A 26,955-nucleotide genomic window follows, 5' to 3' on the forward strand; every position below is an offset into this window, starting at 1 on the left:
GATTGATAATGCTCTACAGCAGGAGCAGGCAAACTATTTGGGGTGCAGGACAAGACAGCAAATACTTTAGGCTTTGAGGGCCATTCAGTTACTGGTGCAACTACTTAACTCTGCTGTTATAAAGCAAAAGCAAACGCAGGCAATGTATAAATAAATAGGTGTGGCTGCTTTACAATAAGATTTTATTTACAATAACAGGCAGAAGGCAGGATTTAGTCTATGGGCTATAGTTTGCTGATTCCTGCTTTAAAGGTTTAAAGGAAGATAAAAAAATCCATAGAAAATGACAGATCATGGTGAAATATCTCTAAACACACACAGAAATAAGGCTCCATTAATGACAAGCAACGGGGTGGGGGTGGGGGGTGACTCATACCCACAAAAGATGTAAGATTTTGGAATTATTGGAAAAAATACAAAATCAATAAGCATAAGATGCTGCAAAACTTATTCAAGAGTAAGTACCTTTGAAAAAAACAGATTTAACTCATGGAAATGAGAAATTTAAAAATCAAAATTAAAAAGAAATCAATGAAAAAAACGTAACAGTAGACTAGATGGAACTGAAGAGAGCATTAGTGAAATTGTATAACTGAAGACTGTCAAGAAAAAAGTCTAGAGAGGCAAAGAAATGGAAAACATAAAAAATAGATTAAGAGACATGTAGGATACAATGAGAAAATCTAACATTTGTTTTAATTAATCAGACTTCTAAAAAGATAGGAGTGGGAAACTGAGACAAAGGATATCTAAAGGATCTCTGAGAACTTTTGAGAATTGATAAAAAATACATTTCCACAGATGAGAACCCAAGAAGTCACAATTAACAAGAAATTCACACCTAGATACAGCAGAGTGATCTTCTAAAATAACAAAAACTGAGAAATGATCTTAAATACACCAGAAGAAATATCCTCCAAAAAAGTTATAATTAGGCTGGTAGCTGACTTCTCAACAACAACTACAGAATAATCTTTAATGTACTCAGAGAAAAATAAGAGTTACTCTGAATATAAACTTCTACATCCAGCAATAACTTCAAGAATGAGTACAGACATGTCTCTGAAGGCAAGGAAAATAAAAGCAAAAATAAACTATTGGGCCCTCATTCAGATAAAAAGCTTCTGCACAGCAAAGGAAACAACCAACAAAACTAAAAGGCAACCTACAGAATGGGAGAAGATATTTGCAAATGATACCAAAAAACAAATAAGCCAGTGAAGAAATGGGCAGAAGACATGAACAGACACTTTTCCAAAGAAGACATCCAGATGGCTAACCAACACATGAAAAGATGCTCAACATCACTCATCAGGGAAATACAAATCAAAACCACACTGAGATATCACCTCACACCAGTCAGAGTGGCTAAAATGAACAACTCAGGAAACGACAGATGTTGGCAAGGATGTGAAGAGAGGGCAACCATGTTGCACTGTTGGTGGGAATGCAAACTGGTGCAGCTGCTCTGGAAAACACTGTGGAGGTTCCTCAAAAAATTAGAAATAGAATTACCCTGTGACCAGCAATAGCACTACTAGGAATTTATCCAAAGGATACAGGAGTGCTGATTCATAGGGGCACAGGTACCCCAATGTTTATAGCAGCCCTATCAACAATAACCAAATTCTGGAAAGAGCCCAAATGTCTATCAACTGATTAATGGATAAAGAAGATGTGGTATACACACACGCACGCATGTACATACACGCACACACACACACACACACACACACACACACACACAGTGGAATACTACTTGGCAATGAAAAAAGTGAAATTTTGCCATTTGAAACATGGGTAGAACTGGAGGGTATTATGCTAGTGAAATAAGTCAGTCAGAGAAAGACAGATATCATATGTTTTCACTCATATGTGGAATTTGAGAAACTTAACAGAAGACCATAGGGGAAGAGAAAAAAAAAATCAGTTACAAATAGAGAGGGAGGCAAACCATAAGAGACTCTTAAATACAGAGAACAAACTGAGGGTTGGGTGGGGGGCAGGGGAGAGGGGAAAATGGGTGATGCGCATTGAGGAGGGCACTTGTTGGGATGAGCACTGGGTGTTGTATGTAAGTGATGAACCATGGGAATCTACTCCTGAAGCCAAGACTATATTGTATGTCAGCTAACTTGACAATAAATTATTTTTTAAAAAATGGGTATAAAGTGTATACCTACAGAAAAACAAAAACAAGGAGTTAGCCATTATCAAACTGTGATCCCAGATGTTAAAACTGAGATAAGAGGCGAGAAATAACAAAGAAAAAAAGTGTGGGAAAACATTGGGAAAAAGTGTGGGTAAACATTGCCTGTATAAAGGAATAACCATGTTGCTGCTGATGACAATGATTATGACAATTTGTGAGACGATGTAAGTAATTGAAATACATAATATCGTATACCATAAATTGGTGGAGGGGTGGTGGTGAATGATTGGAACTCAAATTCTAGGGTCCTTGAATTATTCAGGAGTGTAAGGGTAGTGATCCATTTTAGACGTTGGTAAGTATGCAAATGAAAAATTATAAGGCAACCACAGAACAAATAGAAATGAGACCATTAACCAACAATTAAGTAGAGAAAATGGAAAAAGGAAAGCAGTAAGTCCAAAAGAAGGCAAGAAAAGAGAAAAAATGGAAGAAAAAGTACAAAATAAAATAATAAAAAATAAATCCAACTATGTTATTACAGTAAATACAAAAACTTTTTAATGTTTATTTATTTTTTGAGAGACAGAGCATGAGCAGGGGAGGGGCAGAAAGAGAGGGAGTCATAGAATCTGAAGCAGAGTCCAGGCTCTGAGCTGTCAGCACAGAGCCCGATGCGGGCCTCGAACTCACAAACTGAGAGATCATGACCTGAGCTGAAGTCGGACACTTAACTGACTGAGCCACCCAGGCACCCCTACACTAAATATAACTTTTGCTCTCCTACAGTGCCGATAGTTCATGTAAATTGCTACGTTTTTGGAAACAGTTTGGAAGTTTCTACACTGAAGTTAAACATGTTTCTATCCTACTATGGAGCAATCCTAATTCCTACTAAACATACCAACTAAAGAAAAGCTCTTGTGCATGTATACTAGGAGACATTTACAACAAAGCTAAAAATAGCACTACTGTCAATCAGTAGTAAAAGGAATAATAAATTGTGACTTCTAATGCCTCCTAGGATATAGTCATTCATGTTTTACTTATTGGCCTGGGTAACAACTAACCAGGGTAACACTGAGAAATAAGTTTGCAATTTATCATTGCCCTGCACACTTTCATATATACTTGTATTCTATAATTTCACAACACATTAAAAGATAAGTAGAAATCAGAGAATTGCCAAAGGCTGCAAAGCCAGCGAGTGCCAGAGCCACAATTAGAAAATGTCTTTATGATTCTTTACCTCATCATTTTAACCATTATTCCAAAAAATAACATCAAATACTACTAGCATCAATTCACTAGAAACCAATGTTAAGTAAGCAAAAGCAAACACACAGCTTTTGTCAAAATCCCTACTAGGGTCCCTAGTTTTAAGTACCAACCTTAAATGCCAATTTCGCCCCATCTCCCATTCCATCCTACTCTGGCCAAGCAGAAAGCCACACCTCAGAAACAAAGACTGAGAAAACTCTGGCCAAAAGGCAGTCCTCATTATGTATAGACTACATTATCTAGAGTCACAAGAAATGAACAGCCCTTAAATTATCAACAGAATACCCAACGTGTAACATAGGCAGAAGGAATGATGGCAAATCACCAAAGCAAAGCTGAATATGCCTTGGAAAGTCTTGAGGAAAATTTCCTCAAGACAGTTCTTTGTTACAGACTATGATCCAGGTCTATTTCCCATGCTTCCAGTATGTTTACTGTTTCCTACCATGGTTGCTCATCTAATCCTAAAATGTACCAGGATATTTCAGAACATCTTGACATTCCTAAAACCCTGTGTCTGTAATATGACCAGGGCAAAGTTGGAATTTAAAAAGGCAAACTTGAGGCTCAATAAATGAATCTGTGCAAGAGGTTACATGAAAAGTCTTTTCCAATGGGATTTTTCTACCAAATTCTACCTACCCTTGATATGACATTATAATCAGAGAAGACTCAGAAGTTTAGAAGATTACATTCTGGGCATAGTACTTCTAAAGTAGATACAAAACAATATTAGGGATATAGGGGAAGATGGCAGCATAGGAGGATGCTGGGCTCACCTCGTCCTGCTGATCACTTAAATTCCACCCACATCTGCCTAAATAACCCAGAAAACTGCCAAAAGATTAGCAGAATGGACTCTCCAGAGCCAAGCATAGACAAGAGGCCCACAGAAGAGGGTAGGAAGGGCAGAGAGGCGGTGCATGCTACATGGACTGGCGGGAGGGAGCCGAGGCGGTGGAGGGGCAGCCTGTCCTGCAAGGCAGAGCCCCCGAGTCTGGCTTGCAAAAGTGGAGGGGCCGGACAGAGTGTGTTCTGCCAGCCAGCGGGACTTAACATCTGGAATGTTATAAGTCAACAGCTCTGCTCGGAGAGCAGGAGGGTTAGAGGACAACGGGAGGGAGAGTTGTTGAGCCTCGGAAGGACAGAGCTCAGTGGGGGAACAAAGGCACTGGCAAGTGCCATTTCCCTCTCCCATCCCGCAGCCTAAATTCCAAAGGGAACCAGCTCCCGTCACCGAACTTGCTTGGACCTCGAAAACGCCCAACACTGTGCTTCTGTGGATCCATCCCTCCAACGGGTCTGCCTCCCTCCCGGTGCTGCCGGGCCCCTCCTACAGGGGACCACCAACAGTAAATAGAGCTAAGCCTGCCCCTCCTGCCCCTGTGCACCTTGCAGATCCACCCCTTCTAATACGCCCTTAGCCAGATCCCATCCAAGCAGTACCACAAGCCTGGCAGTGTCCAAGCTGCCCAGGCAGGGGCCACACCACTCCAAAGTGAGTCCTTCCCCTGGGAGAGGGGAAGATAAGCTACACACCAGTCTGGCTGTGGCCCCAGCGGTGGGCTGGGGGCAGACATCAGGTCTGACTGCAGCCCCGCCCACCAACAGAAGTTGCTCCTGACAGCACAGGGGAAGTGCCCTGCAGTTTGGAGCTACCACGGGGACTAACCAAAATGATGAACGGAAACATTCTCCTCAAAAGAAACTCCAGGAAGTAGTGACAGCTAACGCATTGATCAAAACTGATTTAAGCAATATAACGGAACAAGAATTTAGAATAATAGTCATAAAATTAATCGCTGGGCTTGAAAAAAGCATAGAGGACAGCAGAGAATCTCTTGCTACAGAGATTAAGGGACTAAAAGATAGTCATGAGGAACTAAAAAATGCTATAAATGAGGTGCAAAATAAAATGGAGGCAGCCATAGCACAGATTGAAGAGGCAGAGGAGAGAATAGGTGAATTAGAAGATAAAATTATGGAACAAGAAGAAGCTGAGAAGAGAGATAAAAAAAATCCAGGAGTATGAGGGGAGAATTAGAGAACTAAGTGATGCAATCAAACAGAATAATATCATTATCAAAGGAATTCCAGAAGAAGAAGAGAGAGAAAGGGGCTGAAGGTGTACTTGAACAAATCATAGCTGAGAACTTCCCTGATCTGGGGAAGGAAAAAGGCATTGAAATCCAAGAGGTACAGAGAACTCCCTTCAGATGTAACCTGAATCGATCTTCTGCACGAATATCATAGTGAAACTGGCAAAATACAAGGATAAAGAGAGAATTCTGAAAGCAGCCAGGGATAAACATGCCCTAACTTACAAAGGTAGACACATAAGGGTATATTAGCAGACCTATCACTGAAACTTGGCAGGCCAGAAAGGAGGGGCAGGAAATCTTCAATGTGATGAACAGGAAAAATATGCAGCCGAGAATCATTTATCCAGCAAATCTGTCATTCAGAATAGAAGGAGAGATAAAGGTTTTCCCAAACAAACAAAAACTGAAGGAATTCATCACCACTAAACTAAGCCCTACAAGAGGTCCTAAGGGAGATTTTGTGGGTGAAATGTTGCAAGGACCACAAAGTACCAGAGATATCACTATAAGCATGAAACCTACAGACATCACAATGACTCTAAACCCATATCTTTCAATAATAACACTGAATGTAAATGGACTAAAGGCTCCAACCAAAAGACACAGAGTATCAGAATGGATAAAAAAAAAAAAAAAACAAGACCATCTATTTGCTCTCTACAAGAGACTCATTTTAGACCTGAGGACACCTTCAGATTAAAAGTGAGGGGATGGAGAACTATCTATCATGCTCCTGGAAGTCAATTATATCAGACAAACTAGACTTAAATTAAAGGCTGTAACAAGAGCTGAAGAAGGGCATTATATAATAATTACAGGGTCTATCCATCAGGAAGAGATAACAATTATAAATGTCTATGCGCCAAATACGGGAGCCCCCAAATATATAAAACAATTACTCACAAACATAAGCAACCTTATTGACAAGAATGTGGTAATTGCAGGGGACTTTAATACCCCACTTACAACAATGGATAGATCATCTAGACACAAAATCAATAAAGAAACAAGGGCCCTGAATGATACATTGGATCACATGGACTTGACAGATATATTTAGAACTCTGCATCCCAAAGCAACAGAATATACTTTCTTCTCGAATGCACATGGAACATTCTCCAAGAGAGATTACATACTGGGTCACAAAACAGCCCTTCATAAGTATAAAAGAATTGAGATCATACCATGCACACTTTCAGATCACAATGCTATGAAACTTGAAATCAACCACAGGAAAAACTCTGGAAAGCTTCCAAAAGCATGGTGGTTAAAGCGCATCCTACTAAAGAATGAATGGGTCAACCAGGCAATTAGAGAAGAAATTAAGAAATATATGGAAACAAATCAAAATGAAAACACAACAATCCAAACGCTTTGGGATGCAGTGAAGGCAGTCCTCAGAGGAAAATACATTGCAATCCAGGCCTATCTCAAAACAAGAAAAATCCCAAATACAAAATCTAACAGCACACCTAAAGGAAATAGAAGCAGAACAGCAAAGACACCCCAAACCCAGCAGAAGAAGAGAAATAATAAAGATTAGAGCAGAAATAAACAATAAAGAATCTAAAAAAACTGTAGAGCAGATCAATGAAACCAAGAGTTGTTTTTTTGAAAAAATAAACAAAATTGATACACCGCTAGCTAGGCTTCTCAAAAAGAAAAGGGAGAGGACCCAAATAGACAAAATCATGAATGAAAATGGAATTATTACAACCAATCCCTCAGAAATACAAGCAATTATCAGGGAATACTATGAAAAATTATATGCTAACAAACTGGACAACCTGGAAGAAATGGACAAATTCCTAAGCACCCACACACTCCCAAAACTCAAACAAGAAGAAATAGAGAACTTGAACAGACCCATTACCAGCGAAGAAATTGAATCCGTTATCAAAAATCTCCCAACAAATGAGAGTCCATGACCAGATGGCTTCCCTGGGGAATTCTACCAGACATTTAAAGCAGAGATAATACCTATCCTTCTCAAGCTGTTCCAAAAAAATAGAAAAGGAAGGAAAACTTCCAGACTCATTCTATGAAGCCAGCATTACTTTGATTCCCAAACCAGACAGAGACACAGCAAACAAAGAAAACTACAGGCCAATATCCCTGATGACTATGGATGCAAAAATTCTCAACTAGATACTAGCAAATCGAATTCAACAGCATATAGAAAGAATTATTCAGCATGATCAAGTGGGATTCATTCCTAGGCTGCAGGGCTGGTTCAATATTCATTCACAAATCAATCAATGTGATACATCACATTAATAAAAGAAAAGATAAGAACCATATGATCCTGTCAATCGATGCAGAAAAAGCATTTGACAAAATTCAGCATCCTTTCTTAATAAAAGCCCTCGAGAAAGTCGGGATAGAAGGAACATACTTAACCATCATAAAAGCCATTTATGAAAAGCCCACAGCTAACATCATCCTCAATGGGGAAAAACTGAGAGCTTTGCCCCGAGATCAGGAATACGACAGGGATGTCCACTCTCACCGATGTTGTTTCACATAGTGTTGGAAATTCTAGCATCAGCAATCAGACAACAAAAGGAGATCAAAGTCATCAAAATTGGCAAAGATGAAGTCAAGCTTTCACTTTTTGCAGATGACATGATACTCTACATGGAAAACCCGATAGACTCCACCAAAAGTTTGCCACAACTGATACATGAATTCAGCAAAGTCACAGGATACAAAATTAATGTACAGAAATCAGTTGCATTCTTATACACCAATAATGAAGCAACAGAAAGACAAATAAAAAAACTGATCCCATTCACAATTGCACCAAGAATCATAAAATACCCAGGAATAAACCTAACCAAAGATGTAAAAGATCTGTATGCTGAAAACTATAGAAAGCTCAAGAAGGAAATTGAAGAAGATACAAAGAAATGAAAAAACATTCCATGCTCCTGGATGGAAGAATAAATATTGCTAAAATGTCAATACTACCCAAAGCAATCTACACATTCAATGCAATCCCAATCAAAATTGCACCAGCATTCTTCTCAAAGCTAGAACAAGCAATCCTAAAATTTGTATGGAACCACAAAGACCTCGAATAGCCAAAGTAATATTGAAGAAGAAGACCAAAGAGGGAGGCATCACAATCCCAGACTTTAGCCTCTACTACAAAGCTGTAATCATCAAAACAGTGTGGTATCGGCACAAAAACAGACAAATAGACCAATGGAATAGAATAGAGAACCCAGAATTGGACCCACAAAAGTATGGCCAACTAATCTTTGACAAAGCAGGAAAGAATATCCAGTGGAAAAAACATAGTCTCTTTAACGGTGCAGGACAAACTGGACAGCAACATGCAGAAGAATGAAACTAGACCACTTTCTTACACCACTCACAAAAATAAACTCAAAATGGATGAAGAACCTGAATGTGAGACAGGAAACCATCAAAACCCTAGAGGAGAAAGCAGGAAAAACCTCTCTGACCTCAGCCGCAGCAATTTCTTACTTGACACATCCCCAAAGGCAAGGGAATTAAAAAGCAAAAATGAACTATTGGGACCTCATGAAGATAAATAGCTTCTGCACTTCAAAGGAAACAATCAACAAAACTAAAGGCAACTGACAGAATGGGAAAAGATATTTGCAAATGACATATTGGACAAAGGGCTAATACCCAAAATCTATAAAGAACTCACAAAACTCCACACCCAAAAACCAAATAATCCAGTGAATAAATGGGCAGGAAACATGAATAGACACTTCTCTAAAGAAGACATCCAGATGGCCAACAGGCACATGAAAAGATGCTCAACGTGCTCCTCATCAGGGAAATACAAATCAAAACCACACTGTGATATCACCTCATGCCAGTCAGAGTGGCTAAAATGAACAAATCAGGAGACTATAGATGCTGGAGAGGATGTGGAGAAATGGGAACCCTCTTGCACTGCTGGTGGGAATGCAAACTGGTGCAGCCGCTCTAGAAGACAGCGTGGAGGTTCCTCAAAAAATTAAAAATAGATCTACCCTATGACCCAGCCAATAGCAGTGCTAGGAATTTACCCAAGGGCACAGGAGTGCTGGTGCATAAGGGCACTTGCACCCCAATGTTTATAGCAGCACTTTCAATAATAGCCAAATTATGGAAAAGAGCCTAAATGTCCATCAACTGATGAATGGACAAAGAAATTGTGGTTTACATACACAAAGGAATACTACTTGGCAATGAGAAAGAATGAAATATGGCCATTTGTGGCAACATGGATGGAACTGGAGGGTATTAGGCTAAGTGAAATATGTTATACAGAGAAAGATAGATACCATATGTTTTCACTCATATGTGGATCCTGAGAAACTTAACAGAAGACCATGGGGGAGAAGAAGGGGGGGAGAAAAAAGTTAGAGAGGGAGGGAGGCAAACCATAAGAGACTCTTAAAACTGAAAATAATCTGAGGGCTAATGGGGGATGGGAGGGAGGGAAAAGTGGGTGATGGGCATTGAGGAGGGCACCTGTTGGGATGAGCACTGGGTGTTGTATGGAAACCAATTTGACAACAAATTTCATATTTAAAAAAAAAACAATATTAGGGAAGGGTAACATAAAAACAAGGGTAACATAAAAAAAACAGTATTAGGGAAGGGTAACATAAAAACAAATTAGGGAAGGGTAACATAAACATTCCTATCTAGGAAGCATAATCTAAATCTGAGCAATATTTGCTTTCTAAAAAGATGTTTACAGAAGCATGGCAATTCCCCAACTCCAATTCACTTATTGTGCAATTCACAATAAGTTGCAATTCACTTATGCCAATGAAAACTAGTTGCATAAGTCCAAGACCTACAAAGGTTCCCACTGAGATAGCATTAGACTTTCTAGTGAACATGTGATAGCATTATTGCTTCCACAGTGCACTTGGAAAGATACATCTTATTGACATCCAAACAAAACAGCTGTTAGTTGTTCTATCAGCTTTTCTGAGAACTGGGCTAATTAATACAATGGATTCATTAATTCAAGTTATATTGAATATGAAAAGTAAAAGGGAAAAAGGAACTCAAGACAAAGAGTCACCCTGAATCAGTCACTTGCTGATTTTCAGTCAAGATCAAAGGGAAGAATCAGGGCCCCTGGGAGGCTCAGTTGGTAGAGTGTGTGACTCTTGATCTCAGGGTTGTGGGTTCAGGCCTCACGTTGGGTGTAGAAATTACTTAAAAATAAAACCTTTAAAAAAAAAGATCAAAGGAAAGAATCAAAGAGTAAGAACAAAGGGAAAAAGGATGGGGGGTGCAAAGAACAGAAGAGTAGGTCACCATTTGGGTAACCTGTTTGCACATGTTCCTTTGGGAGCAAATCCATCTAGTTTGATAAGATTGTAAATCATAGCCCTATACCAGACATATGTATAGTCAATTAAAAGATAGTTACCTGGGTGGCTCAGTAGGCTAAGTATCCAAATTCAGCTCAGGTCATGATCTCACAGTTCAAGAGTTTGAGCCCTGCCTCGGGCCCTGTGTTGAAGGCTCAGAGGCTGGAGCTGCTTCAGATTCTATATCTTCATCCCTCTCTGACCCTCCCCCACTTGTGCTCTGTCTCTCTCAAAAATAAATAACCATTGGGGCACCTGGGTGGCTCAGTCGGTTAAGCGTCCGACTTCAGCTCAGGTCACGATCTTGCGGTCGGTGAGTTCGAGCCCCGCATCGGGCTCTGGGCTGATGGCTCAGAGCCTGAAGCCTGCTTCTGATTCTGTGTCTCCCTCTCTCTCTGCCCCTCCCCCGTTCATGCTCTGTCTCTTTCTGTCTCAAAAATAAATAAACACTAAAAAAAAAAAAATTAAAAAAAATAAATAAATAACCATTAAAAAAAAACTAAAAAGAAAAAAAAAGAGATAGTTGCCTGAGTTCACCCACAAATCAAGTGAAGTTTATGACTTGCTCGAGGCAGAGTCCACAGGGTCAGAGTCCAAATCATCAAGCTAAAAAAAAAAAAAAAGAAAGAAAGAAAGAAAGAAAGAAAAGAAAAGAAAAGGAAAGAAAAAACAAACCAAAACTAGCTGTTCATGGTCTCATTTCTCAGATATTCCAGTCCAATAAAATCTAACTATGTAATTGATATGGAAAACAAACAATTCTTGTTTATAATAAGAAAAAATTTAACCTTCCTCAGACCAGAAGAGGGTAGAGGTGAGGGAAAATAATGCAACACACATTTAGAAATATATAATTTATTTATGTTCACTGTAAGACAGTTTCACATTCGGTACACAGTTACCAGAAGAGATGGAACACTCCCAGAGTTTAACATGGTGTTTTATTGCTATCAAACATTGTTTACACTGAATAAATTGGGAAACACTTATCTTCCCCTTAAAAAAATTTAAGGCTCAGTTTCCAAAAGGTAATTTTACCACTCATTCTTCTGTTTAAAAAACTGGGAACATCCTGAAATAAACCTCAAAGGGGTAGAGGGTGAGAAGCAGCATACACGCCTGGCTCATTCATACCTCCCCTGAAGACAAAGTGATTTTTTTGTTGTTAAAGCCTCCTCCTGTTTGAAAATATGCTTCAGTACAAAATGAAACAAATCCGTAAATGGGAGAGGCACTACGTATAGATCTCTACTGTAACCACAAGGAAACCTTAAAGCTTTACCACCAGTGGCCCGCTAAAAAGTTGTTTATTCAAAACTTGCCTACATACAAATGCACACACACAGTAACCTGCATTCACCTTTCTTTGGTAAAGCTCACCAAGTAATACTTCTCTTCTAACACACTAGTAAAAAAAATATTTACATTTGCTTTCAACTTTCAGATCAAGTGGCCACAAATCTGTCCTTTCTCCTAAATACGATCCTCATTTTTCTTTTCAACCTTGCAGTGGAACACAACCGTGGCAGTAACCTTGAACTGATGTGTACTCCCGCTGTTTAAGTGATTGGCGGAGGGGCGGGATGGGGAGAAGGAGTGAGAAAACGAATCATGAAAAGAGCCTGGGGGATTTTTTTTGAGAATTGCCATATCAACAAGTTCCAAACACAGTGAGTTCCAAAAGTGTTTTAGAAGCACTTTTTCCTGTACAAATATTTCATTCAATCAACAATGACTTCATCATTTTACACAAGACAGAATCTGTTTAAAGTCAGTAAACTACCTTATAATTCATGAGACTATTGCTATGACAACAAAAGCCAAAAAGGGCCCCAGATGAGTTCTGCCTCTGGCGTAAAGAGGTAGAGACAATTCATCCTATAGAAAAGATTAACATTAAAAAACAAAAACAGTAAACCAAAACAATACTCCACTCTCCCTCTCACCCCACCAAAAACAACACATTCCATTTCTAGGGGCTAGTTCTGGTAAGCCAAATTTTATCACCAGGGTGGGATTCAGTCTGATTCAAAGAGATCCATTGCCTACAATCATCTTGCTGTAATTCTTCTGCTGCTCTTCCTTAAAGGTGTCCTTCACCTTTGCTCTCTTCAGCCCTCCATCCCTGGGAATAGAAAGGCAAATAAATGAAAGATATTCCCAGCAATGATGTAAAAGCATTTGCTGTTAACACACACTGTGTGGTGCCATGACACTTTAAGTGGCTGGTCAACAATGGGGCAAAGCACATGGGATTTGGAAGCAGAAAGACCAAGATTTCAGTCTCTGTTCTACTGACTAAATGTGTGTTACTCTGGGGAAGGAACGATCTCTCTGATGCTTAATTAAAATATAGAATAATATCTCCACTCAGTTTCCTTTTAGAAGTTAGGGTTGCTAGGGGCGTCTGGGTGGCTCAGTCTTTTAAGCGTCCGACTTAGGCTCAGGTCATGATCTCACAGTCCGTGGGTTCGGGCCTGCGCTGGGCTCTGTGCTGACAGCTCAGAGCTTGGAGCCTGCTTCGGATTCTATATCTCCCTCTCTCTCTGCCCTCCCCCACTCGCACTTTGTCTCTCTCTCAAAAATGAATGACCACTGGAAAAGAAAAAATTAAGAAGTTAGGGTTGGTATATTCAATATTTGGAATTTACATGTTTTTTTTTAACTTTCTAAATGTTTATTTATTTTTTAGAGAGACAGATTGCAAGCAGGGAGGAGCAGAGAGAGAGACAGAGACAGAGACAGAGAATCTGAAGCAGACTCCAGGCTCTGAGCTGTCAGCACAGAGCTAGACGCAGGGCTCCAACTCACAAACTGAGAGATCAGGACCTGAGCAGAAGTCAGATGCTTAACCAACTGAGCCACCCAAGGCACCCCTGGACTTTATATTAAAACTAGGATTGTTTGCCTGTCTTTTTCTGCAAGGAAAGCAAAGTATTGTTTTCTTTCATCCAATAAACCTATGTCTTACTAGAAAACCCATATGGAAAATTTAAGGTACACTCAAATAATGGTGAGGCTACTGTGTATGTACCGGTAAATTCCTTACAGATAAATGGGTTAATCATTATTCAAACCAAAGCCTTTCTTCCTTTCCTTCCTATGTCTACATAGGAAGACATATGGAAAATACATAGAAAATATAGGAAAGACACAGGAAAATACAATGAAAAGTTGTATTTTCATTCAAAGCACTACATATTTCAAGCATTAATGATCTCCCATATTACAAAACAGACTCAGAATAAAAATGAACAACAAAATCATAAATTGCATTTAACCAGTAGGTAGTGCCTATGTAAGTAGCATTCCTTAATTCAGAGTCTGTGAATCTTTGAACTCTCTCCACGGTGGTGAAAACACAGAGCTGCCTGGGTTATAAGGACTCTGCATGCCTTTCCTTCTTTGGTCAACACAAAGGAACAACAAACTGTAAGCTCTGAGAGAACTGGACTATAAGGGACCACGATCTCTCTCCTAATCTAATGTTTTTGATTTTAACTCCTAAGCGCATAGATGGTGAACTTGCTTACCTTATACTGTACCTGTTTAATTTTAACCCAGTTAAACACAAATGTTTACCAAGTGCCTTCTGATGATGATGAATGGATCACAGGTTAGCCTGTAAACTCTGCCATGAGGACAGAACTTGACCTACAAACAGACGCCCGCCTGAACCACTGCAATGTTTTGGCCTCTGAAGTCAAAACCAAGACTCAGCCTGCCAGTGAGTCCTCAACTTAAAAACAGACTAAAGTCCACACATCTTCCAGGGGCTCAGATGTAGGAAATTTCCATGAAACAAAGTTATAAATTGTTATTAGCTCCCCAGAATTGTCCCCCAAAGCCTCTTTTATCCAGAAGAGCTGCCTCTAACTATTCATAGCACTGATGTGAATTCTGAATAGTAGGAACTAAGTGGGGGGGGGGGGGGGGGGAGGGGGGGGAGAGAGAGGCAGAAGAAAAGCCTTTCTTTCTTTCCTAAGGTCCAAGCCAAAACTGACAAAACAGTTAAAAACATTTGCCCTTGAGCATCCTGACATTATTTTGATGCAACTATCCCAAGCACCCAGGTATCACACACAGCTGAGCACCCCAACTGTGACCTGCCCCCTCTAGAGACTTTAAGTTTTACCCAGTTCCCCTTTGCAATGGCAGCAGACCTGAGCTCCTAAGGATAGCAGCAACCATATGTAAAAACCTGTTTAAGATGATACAACCGAATTCTCATTTTATCTAGGAAAAAAGCCATGTAGACATGTTAATTCATACTCAGTGTGTGAATGACAGGTACACCTGGAAAGGCAGTGAACCTTGCATATGGCCCAATAAAAGGAAATTGAAAAATTCTCAAAATCTGACAGATTTTCTTTAAGCCAATCTGATTGGGATCTGTCCTGTGGCTGACTTCCTTAGGCTGTTGTCTTGCAAGACTTTCTTCCTTTCTTTGGTGTCTGAGGCTACTGATCCCAAAATCCTAGATTTTCATATGGCTTCAGGGCAGGAGGAGGGCTTTGATGTCAGGTGAGAGGAAGCAGAGTAAAAAACTGAAAACAATGAGGAAAGAGGAAGCCAGGTCCAGAGTGAACTTGGATTCACTAGGGCATTGATAAACTAGGACATGTATAAGTCTGTCATTTCATGATATTATGATGTCTGTAATTTAGTTTCACCTATTTCAGCTTAGGTAGTGTGATACAAATGTTAGTAGTTTTAGACTATCTTGACCCTAGTCCTGGCCTTAGGGCCAGTCAAGTTGCCCTAAATCAAGAACTCATACTCTGGGGATGATCAGCCAGGCATTTAATTAGAAGGCCACCCTCCAAAGGTGTCACTATAAGGCATCAGCTATCTTTGTCTCCCATCAACTTCCCAACCTTTGTTAATTCACATAATGAATTTTAGAAATGGGTTTTCACTACAGAAATGATTGGCTTCCTAATTAGCATAACAGACGCCAGAAACAGGTTTCTTGGGTGAAATTGGTTGTACTCGAGGTATATGACTGGATAAAATATTCTACAGACATTCCCCACCTTTGCATAAAGGAGTATAAGAACCCAGCAAGCCCTTATTCCAGAGGCTAACTCCTGAGCAGTCCCGGGTCCCTCTGCAGTTGGCTGAACTGGCTGACAACCTGACTCAGTCAAATCTTGCTCCTAGAACATAACTATAATTGCCTTAAGTGAACTTTTCATGCAAAGTGTTTTCAAAACACCAAAAATGATAAACAGAGGGACTTTATTAAACTTACAGGATTTGAAGTATGAACTGGTTTTTTTAAAGTTTATTTTTTATTTATTTTGAGGGGGAGGGGAGAGAGAGGGAGAGAGGCAGAGCAGGGGGAGGGGGCAGGGATAAAGAGAAAGAATTCCAAGGAAGCTCTGCACTATCAGCACAGAGCCCAACACAGGGCCCAGACTTATGAACCATGAGATCATGACCTGAAACAAAATCAAGAGTGGACGATTAACCAACCGAGCCACCCAGGTGCCCCAAAGTTTGAACTGCTTTATGCAAGCTTGCTAACATAATGTCTGTGTGTGTGAGAATTTAATCTCCCACTATAATGTAGGTATATAGTTAACCCTCACTGATACAGACTAAATGTTTATGCCTTCCCTGCCCCCCTCCATTCATATACTGAAGCCCTAACCTCCAATATTTAGATGGTATTTAGGGAAGGGGCCTTTGGGAAGTAATGAGGTTTAGATGAGGTCAGAAGAGTGGTCACGAATCTTCAAGATAGGATTAATGTCTGTATAAGAAGAGACACCTGTGAGCTTGCTCGCTTCTCTCTCCCCATACTCATACAAAGACAAGACTGTGTGAACACAAGGCAAGAAGACGGCCATTTGCCAGCCAAAAGGGAGAGAGAGCTCTCACCAGAAACCGACCTTGCTGGCACCCCAATCTCAGATTTCCAGCATTCAGAACTGTGAGAAATAGTTTGTTTTTTAAGTCAACCCCATATATGGTAGTTTGTTATGGCAGCCCAAGCAGACTACTACACTCCCCTACATTCAACCTTCCTCAAACAAAGAAAAAATTAAATCCAAAGTTTCCATAACTAAAATATTTCACTTATTTCCTTTCAAGTTTTTAAGTTTTCTCTAATTTAGTTATAGCTAGCATTAAATATGAACAAGCCTATAAGTTGCCCCTTGCTCCCAGGGTCCATTCTCCAACCCCAAATCCATTCTCACATTCTTCTTCAGTAAAAGAACGCTAAATTTCAGCTAGACACATGGCCTTCCAGAACAAAGACGGCATTCTCCAGCCTTCTTTGCGGTTGCCATCATATAACTTGAGTTCTAGCCAATGGATACAAATGGAAGTGGCTGGTCCAACTTATAATGGTAATAATGAGAGGGGTGTCCTTGTTTTAAGTCTTCCCTACTGGCCATTTTCTGGACACATGGAGTAGCCCTGAAGCCATCAGCCTGGACCCGAAAGTGGAAGCACATTGAGGATGGGATACAGAATGAGCTGTTATACGAGCCTGTGCAGCCTGTGTTTAAGCAAGAGGGATAAACTTCTACCTTATTTAAGCCATTGGTATTTAAGTAAACCGCTCTTTCAGCTAAACTTCTGGCTAGCTAGCACAATAAATGACATTATTAACACGATTTTTTTGGGGGGGTGCCTGGGTGGTTGAGTGTCCAACTCTTGATTTCAGCCCAGGTCATGATCCCAGGGTCATGAGATTAAGTCCCATGTCGGGTTCTGCACTGAGCGTGGAGCCTGTGTCCGACATTCTCTCTTCCTCTCTCCCTCTCCCCCGCTGGCTCACTATTTCTTTCTCTCAAAATAAACACACTTCTAAAAATAAATAGATGAATAATGCAAAACAAAAGTGTTTTTTTAATGAAAAAGAAATGATAGTACGTCTAAAAAATTTCTTACCAGGGAAGCTCAGTCAATCCTCCTTGCACAGCAATAGCAGACTTAACCCTGTTAGCAAACTGGACAGCATCTTCTCCTTCCTGGGGAAAAGAAAATTACAAGTACATCCTGGGAATAGAGTTTTCAAACAATTCTTAAAATATCTCACAATCATTTAGATTTGTTTTAAAATGTAAGATTCACCTTTTAGCTCAGTTCTGTTCTCAATCATAGCAAATATCATTTGGTCTGCCAAGAAAATGCAGTGCTGTAATGTTTAATTTTTATCGTGTACATATATTATTAGCCTTACCAATATGTAACATTCCATAATATTTGTAGGTTCGCTAAACCAACAGCAAGTATAAAAACCATTATGGAAAAGAGTTTCTGGATATAAAAGAGCCTGACTTGAAGAAAGCCAAATACATTTCGTTTTAAATGACTCGTTTGCTGAGAAAGCAGAAAGGAAGCCCAGCTCTTGCTACTGTGAAGAAGGCAGGCACCCAGGTTTTCAGGGAAAAGTGTTCTCCCCTAGATCTGACTGGATAAAGCACCAAAGACCAGTTGTTATCTATGGATACCTCTCTGGTCATGGGGGGCATGTACCACACGTCACAGACGATGGCCCAGCTGGTCATCATTCGAAGCAGGTAGCTCACCATGTTGTATTTACTACTGTTCCAAAATGCATCCCCAAACTGAGGGTTATACTGGGGGGGGAAAAAAAAAAAGAAGTAAAAGAAAGAAAAAACATTGCAGTCATGAACTAAGTGATGGCTTATCCACGTTAGTGTTTCCAAGGCGACAGGCCAAACATCTCTACTGAACCCCAAGAGAAAGAGAAGCTACTTTGCTTGATAGAAATGATCAAAAAAGTAAACCAGGCCAGCTAACTCCTCTGACCAGAGACCCAGAGTGCTGCAATAAGAGAGTTATCCACATGAGTCTTCAATATCTGTCTCCCACTTCACTGAAATTGAGTGAAAGTAGGCACAGTACCTCTTTTGCTTATTACCGTGTCCTCAGTACTTAATAAAATGCCTGGTACACAGTCCCCTGGAACCCGTCTGTATATGTACCAATAGAGACAGAATGATTGAGCAAACAGGGCAAAATGTAAACAGTTGGTGAATCTGAATAAAGAGTATACAAATGCCTTAAGGAAGACCTTATACACAACAGGTCTTTAGAATATGTTGGTTGGCTAAATATCTCTAACATAATGGCAACACAATATTTCCACCAAGTAACGGTATAACTGTGAGACAAATTACATGACATCTCTGAGACTCAATTTACAAACTGAGAAAGTTTAACTAAAGTTGTGGTTTCTAAACATTCTGGGTTAGCAGCAAATTACCAATCCTTTTCTTCAATTACATCTCATGCAGAATCCCAGGATATAAAACAGATTTGCAAAAAGGAAAAACAGATGTGGAGAAAAGAGATCGTTGGTGCACTGCTGGTGGGGACGTAAATCAGTACAGCCACTATCGAAAACAGTATGAGAGCATCCTCAAAAAGTCAAAAATTAGAACTACCATATGATCCAGCAACCTCACTTTTGGGTATGTATCCAATGAAAGTGAAAACAAGATCTTGAAGAGATATCTGCCCTCCTATGTTCACTGCAGCATATTTTTCACAATAGCCAAGATATGGAAACAACCTAAGTGTAGGTCAACAGATGAATAAAGATGTGGTGTGTGTGTGTGTGTGTGTGTGTGTGTGTGTGTGTGTATACAGATGACATTTGTGACAACACAGATGGACCCTGAAAGCATCATGAGGAGTAAAATAAGTCAGACAGAGAAAGGTAAGTACTGTATAGCCTCATTTATATGTGGAATCTAAAAAAGCTGGACTGATAGAAACAAAGATTAGAAAGGTGGTTACCAGGGCCTGAGGAGGAGAGACGGCACAGTGGAGGAACTGGGGAGATATTGGTCAAAGACAACAGACTTACAGTTATTAAGATAAACAAGTCCTGGGGACCTAATACACAGCATGGTGAATATAGTTAATAACACTGTATATTGTACACCTTAAATTTACACAATGTTATATGTCAACTATATCCCAATAAAGCTGGGGCAGGGGGAAGAGTGTACAAGCACTTGCTATTCTTACAGATTTGAACACTGAAGTTATATCAAAATAAAGTTACCAAGTCACTCCCCTTTGGGGAGCCTCGGGGCGGGGGTGGGGGGGTATATCTGTTTTACCTTAATTGCAACTGGATGTATGGTTCCTCCAATTTCAAAGCTTCCCTTTTTAAACATCATGACTGAAGTATTGTTGATGCAAGTCCCTGCAGAAGGGAGAAAAGGGTATGGTGACTATTTTTAAAGGCAGTTTTTCTCTTTTCAACAAACTTTTAAAAGGAATTATTTTGACACAAAATAAAATATTCAAATCCTAGCAAAATTGGAGTTTACTCTTATTTCACAAATCAATCCCTGCTTAATTAAGTAACTCAACAGTTCTAAGCAAGTTTAAAAACAAACTTTTGCTTTGTTATTAAATACTCCGGAGATAAAAGTTTTGCACAACAGGTGATAATTTTAATACTTTAAAAAATACTTTAAAAAATTAGGAACACTACCTATCCAAGTTCATTACCCAGAAATAACTTTTAAGATCAAAGAGGCACCATGCCTTCCATCAAATGTCAAAAGAAAGCAAGGGATTATTGGCTCAGAGAAGGCCATCCCATTCCTATAGGACAGCAGAGATCTGGACTAAGAGTGAACTTTAGAACAATCTGATGCCTCACATACTTTTGGTGCTGGTTGTTATCAACTATAGCTTGGTAGGCAGTTACCCTTCTTACCTTCAGGAAAGATTAATATGGGTAGTTTTTTCTTATCAGCAATGTGTTCTTTTAGTCTGTGAAGAAAAATAAAGGATCAGAATGCTACCTTTATAAAAATAGAGGTGGGAATCCACTTTGGTGTTTACACTCCACTAGCACAAATATAATTGTATAGCAATAAGGAGGGGGAAAAATAAGACATAAGTAAAGGGATAAACTCAAGTTGGTCCCTTTCTAAAAAGCATAATGCTATCTGTACTATTTTAATTTCTCTCATTTCAAAGTGAGCAGTTTTCAGTGCCTTCTGCCTAATCTTAAAATAGAACGCTAGGCAGTCATGTGACATGAGCTCTGGAGCCCCCTGTGTCATATAGTTTGTACCCTTCTCCATGTACTTATATTTCCTCATCTGAAAAATGAGAATACTGATCACTGGAACCTGTCAGGCTCATGGCCATTGAGTGTAAAGAAATTCCTTAAATGAGTCAGGCTCAGCTTTCCTGTGATATGTAATAGAGATGCCAGAAAGCTGAGAACATGGAAGTTCTTCCAGGCTTAGGTCCTGTCTCCCCTGCAGCCAGCTTTATATTCCCAACTGCTCACCAGAAACTGGTAAGACTGAGAGAGAGAAATTACAGCTACCCGTGTCCCATGTTAAATAATCTCAAACTGGGGAATGGTTTCACTAACCTTCAACAGATTTCAACAAGTACTTTTCATCTTACTCTTAAAAGCATGCCCTACCTTCAAGTTTCTAGAAGCAATAACCAGACGGCCTTCACTTAAAGGCCTCAGGCAAAAAGCTGTTGTTTCCCAACAAAGGCTTCTGGTAGCTCCTCTCAATCCCAAGCCCCAGAGATTTCTTCTGTTCCATAAAGAGCATTAGCTCTGCCAGTCTCTTGATGGATTTAAATGATAAGAGACATTCAGCAAACAATCAGCCATCTATTTACTCAGCAAACAGTTACCAATTATTTAACTTTCGTGGTAGTAAGTTTTAATTCTGAAAATTCAGTGACTGGACTATACCTAAACCACAGCAATACAAAATGTATGGGACTTCTAATCTCATCCTATAACCCACTATGACTACAGAATTCAAATTTTTAGGAATGTAGCTCAGACAGGTGATTCAGCAAAGAAAAGTCAACCACAAAGAAAACCCCATATATTTTAGGTTTAATCCTTAGTACTGCTCTGCTGTCTTTGCAGGAAGGCCAAGATTTATCAGATTTTATGCTACCCCAAAGAACACCGAGCAATGTCTCTGCTTACCGCTTAGTGACCAGGTGTCGATCTTTCATTTCCGATCGTTCAAACCAGACATGCGGACAAGCCTTCACCATGGCTCTCTGAATAATTCCCATCAATCCACCGTGAACCTGGCCAACCTATAAGTACCATTAGAAAAAAAGAAAAATGTCCTGAGAAACTTAACAGAAACCCATGGGGGAGGGGAAGGGGAAAAAAAAAAAGAGGTTAGAGTGGGAGAGAGCCAAAGCATAAGAGACTCTTAAAAACTAAGAACAAACTGAGGGTTGATGGGGGGTAGGAGGGAGGGGAGGGTGGGTGATGCGTATTGAGGAGGGCACCTTTTGGGATGAGCACTGGGTGTTGTATGGAAACCAATTTGACAATAAATTTCATATATTGAAAAATGAAAAAAAATAAATAAAAATTAAAAAAACAAGAAGTTCTCATAATAAGAAAAACATTTGCAACTATGTATGGTGATGATGTTAACTACATTGATTTTGGTGATCATTTCAGAATATACACAAATATTGAGTCTTTATGTTGCATACCTTAAACTAATAAAATGTTCTATGTCAAATACACTGCAATAAAAAATAAAGATCTCAAAAAAAAAAAAGAGAGAAAAATGTAAAGGCACAGATATGCAAAGAAAGCTTTTTTTTTTTAAGTGCCAATAAGTTCCTATTCCCCACCAAGAGAAAAGATTGGCCTTCTTCTACTGACTGAAGTTCTTAGTCTAATCAAAAGATATGAATGGCCAGATGTAAGCAAAAAGTGTTCGTTAGTAGCACCTTTGAATTTAAACTGTGTTCCTACACTAGGTATAATCTAGCTTTAAAAAGTAAAGGTCTTTCAACTCAGTCAAGATAAGGGAAATGCAAATTAAAACTACACTGAAATACCATTTTTCAATCATCAGACTGACAAGGACTCAAAAGCTTAACAATGCACTCAGAGCCAAGACTACAGAAAATGGCAATCGTACATTGCCTGGGCTGGGGGAGATTATAACACCCATAGAAGAAAACTTGGCAGTATCTATCAAAACTACATACACATTTATCCTTCAACTCAGTAATCCCACTTCTGGGAATTTACTCTGAAGATATACCTCCAACAAGATGAAAGTACATATGCACGAGGCTTTAATTGTAAAATTATTTGTAATTTCAAGATACTGGAAACAACCTAAATATTCAAACTTTAGGAAATCAGATGAATAAACTATGATATATATATGCAATAGAGTATCATGCAGCTGGGAAAAGAGAAGGTTGATCTCTATGACTGATAAGGCGTGATGTGATTTCCAGGAGATACTGGTTGGGGTTCTGGTTTTGTTTTTTTCTAATTTAATTTTTTTTTTAATTTGAGTATAGTTGACACACAATGGCACCCTAGTTTCAGTTGTACAACATAGTGATTCACCATCTCTATACGTCATGCTATGCTCACCAGTCAGGCAATATTGTTAAGTGAAAAAAGCAAATTGCAAAAAAAGCAAATATAGTATGCTACCTTTTGTGTAAGACAGAAGGAAAAATATATGTTATATAATTATATATGTTATATTATATTATATTATATTATATTATATTATATTATATTATATTATATACATTTCTACAAAAAGAAAAAAAATCCAAAGCAGCGAAGCTGGAAACTTACAAGGGTCAGAGGGAACCGGGCTGAATGGACAGCGGGAGGGGAGGAAGCAACACAACTCTGAGCATGCCTTTGCTGTTTAACATTTAGAAGCACGCCAACAATAAACAACAACAATGGGACTAGTAAACTGAAAGAAAACTGAAACAAATAAATCCAACTGTATTTCAAATGAATAAAAGAACAACACTGAAAGAAGGAGAAAAAAAATCTAAGAAATGTACAAAGACGAGTATTTGACCACACACCCTCCATCTCGGGGAAAACTACAAAATATCCTGATTTATTTTTTTTTTACATTTGTTTTTGTAGTGAAACAGGTGAAGCAATTCTGAAACAATTCTAGATGTATTGGAGGATTGAGAAAAGAGGTAAATATGTTGAATGTTGGGCGCCAGGGTATTCACTATGAAAAAAAAGGAGATACAAATATGGATGGGAGGGAAAGCAAGAAAGAACCCTATGAATTGCATGAATTGGCACAGACTCAAATTTCCAATAGTATATTAATATTAGAAATAATATTAATACCAATATATAAAAATATAAATAATTTACATACATTTTTATGTAGAGAGACAGCGGGAAAACCAGTGCATGATAAAGCAAATAGGACAAAACAGTACCAATAGGTAAATGTGAATAAAGGGTATATGAATGTTCTGCATACCATTTTATTATTACAATTTCTCTGTACCTTAGAAAATCTTTCTAAATTTTTTTAAAAATTAAGAAGTTTTTGTTTAGGAGGAAAGAGGGCTTTAAAAATCTTCTTCAGATATATAGTTTACTTGTAGCCGAAAGAGGCCAGAAGTGACCTCTGGAGGTCAACGATACAGTTTCCTCCCACTTCTGCCCTTTATTGCCTCTGATCTAAATCTCATTGGCTTTAGGTTTCTATCACTCAACCCAATGGAAAGTTAGCAGTCTCTACGCTTTTCTAAACTTTGGCTAATGTTATAACTGCAGTTACAACAATAAAAAAGCCAACAAAATTCTGAGGCCCTCAGTCACAAATGAGTTTTATTCAACTTTTTGTTGACAGGGACAGAGAACAAATATGGACCCAGAACACAAAATCATAATTAAGTAAGTTGGTTAAAATGCCTGAGCCTCTGCTTTCTCATCTATAACAAAATCTAGCCTTAATCCCACTGCATTACAGGGAAGGTCACATACAATGCATGTGAATATGCTTGTCCACATAAACGCAAGGAACTGTCATACACCCAGAACTGTACTGGGGTCTACCAAGGATTGTTAACATAAGGGTCCTTGCATGGGCTTTCTAAGAAGCCATAAACATCTTGAAATTATGCACAAAATTGTGCTTGTATGATGCACATGTATGTCATTGTTTTTCTCAAGAAAGGGTACATAACTATTAACTGATTCCTAACCTAAAAAAGGTTAAGAACCACCAATTCCCATAAGTCTTTTCCTAGAAGTAGTTAAAGCTTCCTTGGATTTAGAAAAAGCTCCACAACTTAAAGATTAAATGTGGTTGCATGGGGCACCTGGGTGGCTCAGTTGGTTAAGCATTGGGCTTTGGCTCAGGCCATGATGTCTTAGTTCCTTAGTTTGAGCCCTACATGGGGCTCTCTGTGGTAACAGCTGGAGCCTGGAGCCTGCTTCAGATTCTGTCTCCCTCTCTCTCTACCCCTCCTATGCTCATGCTCTGTCTCTCAATAATAAATAAACATTAAAAAAATTTTTTTTAAATAAATAAAAAAAATGCAGTTTGCACAAGTGTTGTATATCTGAACTTATTGACAGAGAAAGGCAATGTGTTATATATATATTTGTCTTTCTCATCTGATCTTCATTAAAAAGTCTGATTTTTTTTGTTTGCTTGTTTAATTGTATATGACTCCCTGAATGAAGACAGAACTAATTGGCTGGTAAGGGATTTGCACAGCTCTAAGGAGAAAGACTTTAATGTCTTGAAGTGTTATTGAACATTGCAGGGATTTTAGAAGCAAGATGAAGTCAACTTTGTAAATTCCTATCAAGTTCATGTATGTCTATATTTCACTAAGCTAAATTTTTTACCATCTTTTTTTTAAAAAAGAGATTGATCCATTTATTCATTTTTATTTTTTAAAGGTTTTTTTTTTCTTTTTAGTAATCTTTCCACTCAAGGTGGGGCTGGAACTCACAACCCTGAGATCAAGAGTCTCACACTCCACCGAGTCTCATACTCCAGCCAAGTGTCCCCAATTTTCTATTACCTTAAATATAATGGCTATTTTCTTTTCTTTTTCTTGCCCCATATAGTCCTCATTTAATGTGTTATATAATTCATACAGCTATAGTAGTATAACCGTGTCACTTTCCAATATAAAACTTTCTAATTTGTGCCAAAATAAATTAAAAGTTTGAACAATCCACAAATCATGTAATTACTTGAACTATCAATGAGCTGCTCTTACCATAGCATAGCATCCGTCTGTTGTCAAGATCAAAACATCTATTGGAGAAGTATGGTTGGCAACACAAATGCCTCCCTTCTGGGGTCTGTACTGTCTGCAATTACAAACAGTGGTAAATACTGTACCCTGGAAAAGAGCCACTATTTTGCAGCATGTAGAGATTCATCCTATTTTACTTTAAAAAGTACATTAAAAGTACAGTTTCAAAGTATATGGGCTCATCTTAAAAGGTTATTTCTGGGCAGTAAGATGGGAGTGGGGTAAGAGTAGATAGAGAAGAAGGGGCCCATGACTTTCCCTTTATATATATTTACATTTTTTTTTGTAATGATCATATTTTCCTTTTATAATGAAAAAGTAATTTAAAAATATTAGATTGAATTACAAAGATTCCACAACTTTAATATTGTGATATGTAAGTTTCACATCTAAGTATTTTCATATTATTCCACTCTTTAAATGCATCACTTTTAGTAGTTTCACAAGACCCAAAAAGTAAATTTACTGTAGTTTCCTCCCTCTTATCCCCCTAAAGCAGAGGCTGGTAACTTCTCCTACTGAGGGCCATAATAAATATTTTAGGTTTTGCAAGCCAGCCAATCCCTGTCAAAACTACCACAGTCTGCTATTTGGGCACAAAGGCAGTCACAGAGTAAGTTTCAATAAAACTTTATTTACAGAAAACAGATGGCAGGCCACATTTGGCCTCCAGCCCCATAGTTTGCCGACCTTTATCTTAAAGTTCAACCAGTATTTGATATTAATGAAGCAAAGTAGTTTTTGTTGGCCGTATACAAAGAAGAAAGGCAACCAAATGCATAACAACTTTAGCATGTTTTCTTTAAAATTAGAAGTAATTCGGGGCGCCTGGGTGGCTCAGTCAGTTAAGCGTCCAACTTCAGCTCAGGTCACGATCTCACGGTCCGCGAGTTCGAGCCTCGCGTCGGGCTCTGGGCTGATGGCTCAGAGCCTGGAGCCTGCTTCGGATTCTGTGTCTCCCTCTCTC

The 26,955-nt window shown here is 38.9% G+C and overlaps 1 protein-coding gene across 3 annotated transcripts in view; it reads right to left on the reverse strand.

Moving 5' to 3' along the window:
* Positions 1 to 11,731: 11,731 nt before the first annotated feature.
* GPAT3 (glycerol-3-phosphate acyltransferase 3) overlaps positions 11,732 to 26,955 on the reverse strand; it is a 65,313-nt gene continuing 50,089 nt past the window's right edge. For all 3 annotated transcript variants that reach the window (XM_053217164.1, XM_027059916.2, XM_027059910.2), the window contains exons 7-13: positions 25,950 to 26,043; positions 21,871 to 21,986; positions 20,614 to 20,669; positions 20,006 to 20,091; positions 18,362 to 18,490; positions 17,799 to 17,878; positions 11,732 to 13,017 (exon numbers count right to left, since the gene is read on the reverse strand). In XM_053217164.1, the coding sequence (XP_053073139.1) occupies positions 12,921 to 13,017; positions 17,799 to 17,878; positions 18,362 to 18,490; positions 20,006 to 20,091; positions 20,614 to 20,669; positions 21,871 to 21,986; positions 25,950 to 26,043 (658 nt within the window). In that variant the 3' untranslated portion in view covers positions 11,732 to 12,920. The remainder of the gene's footprint in view (positions 13,018 to 17,798; positions 17,879 to 18,361; positions 18,491 to 20,005; positions 20,092 to 20,613; positions 20,670 to 21,870; positions 21,987 to 25,949; positions 26,044 to 26,955) is intronic.

Source organism: Acinonyx jubatus, chromosome B1 (genome assembly GCF_027475565.1).
Source record: "Acinonyx jubatus isolate Ajub_Pintada_27869175 chromosome B1, VMU_Ajub_asm_v1.0, whole genome shotgun sequence".
Taxonomy (NCBI): domain Eukaryota; kingdom Metazoa; phylum Chordata; class Mammalia; order Carnivora; family Felidae; genus Acinonyx; species Acinonyx jubatus.